Raw genomic sequence first — 4,486 nt, 5'->3', positions numbered from 1 at the left:
CTCTCTTCTTCAACCCCCTTCTTTGCTCGCTCTTCGCTCTTCTCTCTTTTTAGTCATAGCTTTGAGCTATGCTTTTTAGTCATCGCCTTTTTAGCTCTTTAGTTTTTTTGGTCATGGCTTCTAGCCGTGCTTTTCAGAGCTGGCTTACACGCCAGCTCCTCCAAAACCATGAGGAGAAACGCCACCTAGTCTTGTCAAACTTTACTTCTATTTCTTTAGTTTAGTTTCTTTTCTTTTCCGTTGAGAGTTTCGTGTTCTGTGTTAAGTTGCCTAACGCCGTGTCTCCAAGTCCGACCTCGAGTGCCGTCTAAAACTTTAACCAGACCACAACTCCGCATCATCAGCCAACGCCCCACCACTGGCTTCCCAAGACTGAACTTCCAGCCAATCAGCAACCGCGGGAAACCCCCTTTTCTGCAAGGATCACAACAAAGGGAACCCCCGGACACAGGAACGCAAGTACCTCCAGATTCTAGCTGAACTGGTGCATTTAATATAAATGTTAACCTCATTGAGGAACTCAATTCGAGGGTTATTTAAGTGATTGATGGTTGTTCAGGTCTATGCAATTGCACATATTGCTGTAAACTTGGGATTTCACATTTTCATTTCCTTAAGCTCATTCTTTCCTTACTTTCTCGCTTTCTGCAACTTGTGTGAATGTGTGAATGCGTGTGTTCATGTGTTAGATTAGTTTATATGTCTTAGATTTATCCAATAAAGCCTTATTTATATTGAAAAGATAAGTATCTTGTGTTTTGTGCTTACAAGTTAATGTCTTAAACTGCTGATCTTGTTACTGTGCTAATTAATAGTGTTTTCACTATATTTTGGATATCAATATCCATTGCAGAGTTGATGTTATATGGCTCGTTCAATTAATCGCTGGCCGTCTCAGTGAGCAGCCGTAAAACAGTGATTCTGTCCAAATTCCCTATAAAATATTAAATGATTCCCTTTGAGCTAAATTGACCCGTTTCCCTTACATAATATATCATAATATCCATTTTAATACATAATTGTAGTTTTTGCAAATTTCAGAAGCAATATGGTAAAGACAGTATTTATTATTATTATTAATTGCTATTATTATAAATAACAACAATAATAAAAATACAATTGCAGCCATCATCTTTTTACTAGCATTTGGGGCTTTGCGATTTTTAATTTTGGACTCTGTATACAACTATGCATTAGCTTCAATCAGGTCAGTAGCACTGTCCTGAATAACTTTTTAATTGTTTTCTTAAAAACAGACACCACTCACCATCCGCCCCATGACGCCTGTGCCGACAGTCTCAACCTCCACCTCAGAGATGTGTGCCGCATGCTCCGCCTTCACATAGAACAACAGCATGATGCCCACCAATCGCACCAGCTTCACCTGCAAAACACAAATGATCAGAAAGGCTTGATTAAATGAAATGACAATTGGCACTGGTCAATTTTGTGATTACTATCTGACAAACGCTGTTGTTGTTGTGATCATAAACTGTATGAATGTGATTACACGCAATACACAGAGCTTTTCCCTCATCATTGTAACGCGCTGCTTTTGCAAGGTTCTGTGAAAAAGTTTCAGCTTTTATTTTCCTTTTATGCCCTGAAGAAGATATCACAGGTTCATCAAGTTCTTTTCAAAGTGACTGGCAGCCTTGTCACCTGACCTCAATACAGCGCACTGATTCGCTAAAATGGACTTATCGGCTTCTGTTCTGAGACGGCAGAGGTTAATATTACTGCAAGCAAAACCGAGCGTCTGCGCCATTCATTCAGACACGCAGAATTCATATTTAAATATGAATCGTTTTGCGGCTTAATATTTACAAATACCAGTGGGAGTGTGCTCACTTGTGTGTGTGTGTGTGTGTGTGCGCGCGCATCGGGCGGAACTCCGCAGTGCATGATACAGAGAGCGCGACCATAACGTAGAGACCCAAATGACATGCCGTCGTGTAAATAAGATAAATAACAAAATTAAATGATAAATTTAGTTTGCTTAATGAAAGAACAATGTATAGACATATTCTATAAGAACGGTAACTTTAAATTACTTCTGTTGTGATCTGGCGCTATAGAGAAAATATAATTAAATTAAATTAACTTGACCTTCAAGGGGGGCGGGGGGTGCTTGTCGGCTTCTGCTGTAAAATGTGAACTCACGATGCCTGGAAAGTTGACAATACCGGCTTTTTTGCCAAAACGTATTTAGGGTTCAGATCGCGCTATATGTGGAGAATAATGCATGGCACTCAGTTATTTATTGGTTTTTGCAAATTAACTCTTCATACATATATATACAGGTGCATCTCAATAAATTAGAATGTCGTGGAAAAGTTCATTTATTTCAGTAATTCAACTCAAATTGTGAAACTCGTGTATTAAATAAATTCAATGCACACAGACTGAAGTAGTTTAAGTGTTTGGTTCTTTTAATTGTGATGATTTTGGCTCACATTTAACAAAAACCTGTTTTGTCCCATGTCTCAAGAATGACTGGGAGTTTCACAATTTGAGTTGAATTACTGAAATAAACTTTTCCACGACATTCTAATTTATTGAGATGCACCTGTATATATATATATATATATATATATATATACACACACACATATACATACATACTGTCAACAAAATTAAATAATAAAAATTAAATGAATTTAGGACTTTCCCTAATGTACAGACCGTATTCAGTTCAGAAATGTATGCAAAATAATCCAGATCAAATTAGACAATGCCTCATTTGCATATTTAAACAGAACATTTCTGAAACGTGTAATACAATTCTTAATGTAATCTATCAACTGGGGAAATATGGTGATCTCTATTAGTATTTTATTCACCTAGGGTGTCTTGCTTTCCTAGTAAGTAGTTTGTTTTATTTATTACATTTAATTAATTAATTAATTATTTTATTAATTATAATCCATCCATATCAGCAGCATATTCTAATAATTATATGTTTTTGAGTTTAAGATCTGGATTAAGGACATTAGTGCACACTCGGTCATGGGTGAGAGGGCAGAGGAACTCCTTACTAAAGCGTACTTGGCATCTGGATGGAGGCCCTTGTAGACTGCTAACATCCACTCGGGTTCTTTAGGAGTGTCATTGAAGAGAAACGCCTCCTTACTCAGATCCAGCTCCTGGAAACTATGGATGGAAAACAGCAGGGAATCAGAAACACTGATCTGTTCAACTTCATTGCTGTTTAGGTTCATATAAATATAATAATGTGGAGTCTTACCCCACGAGGTAAAAGTCTGGAGGAGAGGCAGTGGATGCCAGCCATGGACTGAGACTTTCCTTTGGATTCTGGCCATTCACATTGTAGGTGCCCAAGAAAAAGCTGTTGGCACACAATGAGAACAGAGTGAGTGATTCACATGATCTCACGACACAAGCCAAAGAGAGAAGCTGGCAGAATAAATTAAGAAACATCTCACATACTGAAAGTGAAACCTCACTATCAGCCTGAGAGAACTTCTGCAAAGAACAAAATAAAACAGGCATACAAAAAAAGCAATTCCAACACATGAGTCTGATTAATTATGGCTGAGACTGGATTTAATACAGCTTTGTTTTGAAATGACTATGCTTATGATTGCAAATGGGAACAACATCACTATGTTTGCATGAATAGTGTCCATGCATGTGCAGCTGTAAGACAGGTTTTCATCCAAAAGGGGGCACAGTACTGCAATTGTCCACTCAAGAATGATATTAAAGGGGTCATATGATGCAATTTCAAGTTTTCCTTTCTCTTTGGAGTGTTACAAGCTCTTGGTGCATAAAGAAGATATGTAAAGTTGCAAAGACTAAAGTCTTAAATCCAAAGAGATATTATATATAAAAGTTAAGAATCAACCACGCCTACCTAAAACGGCTCGTTCTAACACGCCCCCACATGTCTACGTCACTATGTGGAAATATTAGCATAATGCCGCCCAAATGTGCACGCAAAGAAAAAAGGTGTGGTTTCAGGAACAGCGGTAGTGTTGATGCAGCATGTCAGGGAGACGCTGTGTTTCAGTGCGAAAGCAAAAGCACTTTATTTGGCCTTCCAGAAGTAGATGCAATTAGGAATCATTGGTTAAGATTTATTTACAACAGAACAGCACAACCCAGATGTTCGAATTTGTGCAACGCATTTAATGGACGACAGTTTTTTGAACCTAGAAGAGTACAAGGCTGGCTGTGCACAAAGGCTATTTCTAAAAAAAAAAAAAAAAAAGGGTCAATTCCGATTTTGCTATAACAATCTGGTGCTTCTGAATCAGCAACTGTAAGTATGTTTATGCATTTCCGACGCGTGCTTGTGGTGTTCGGCCAATCACAATGCACTGTGTCAGCTGGCCAATCAGAGCAGACTGCGCTTGTCAAAGGAGGGGGCTTTGTTGAAAACGACGTGTTTGAGAGAGGCGGGGCATAGAGGACATACAATAATGTACAGTATTTGAAAAATAATGTGTTTTTTGAACATTAA

At 38.2% G+C, this 4,486-nt stretch overlaps 1 protein-coding gene across 1 annotated transcript in view; it reads right to left on the bottom strand.

Moving 5' to 3' along the window:
- inpp5b (inositol polyphosphate-5-phosphatase B) overlaps positions 1 to 4,486 on the bottom strand; it is a 48,368-nt gene that overhangs the window by 14,935 nt on the left and 28,947 nt on the right. Inside the window, exons 8-10 of the mRNA XM_016290387.1 lie at positions 3,248 to 3,349; positions 3,039 to 3,153; positions 1,251 to 1,384 (exon numbers count right to left, since the gene is read on the bottom strand). Of these exons, the coding sequence (XP_016145873.1) occupies positions 1,251 to 1,384; positions 3,039 to 3,153; positions 3,248 to 3,349 (351 nt within the window). The remainder of the gene's footprint in view (positions 1 to 1,250; positions 1,385 to 3,038; positions 3,154 to 3,247; positions 3,350 to 4,486) is intronic.

Source organism: Sinocyclocheilus grahami, unplaced genomic scaffold, assembly GCF_001515645.1.
Source record: "Sinocyclocheilus grahami isolate Dianchi unplaced genomic scaffold, SAMN03320097.WGS_v1.1 scaffold258.1, whole genome shotgun sequence".
Classification (NCBI taxonomy): Eukaryota; Metazoa; Chordata; class Actinopteri; order Cypriniformes; family Cyprinidae; genus Sinocyclocheilus; species Sinocyclocheilus grahami.
This window is presented reverse-complemented; position numbering and strand designations above follow the sequence as displayed.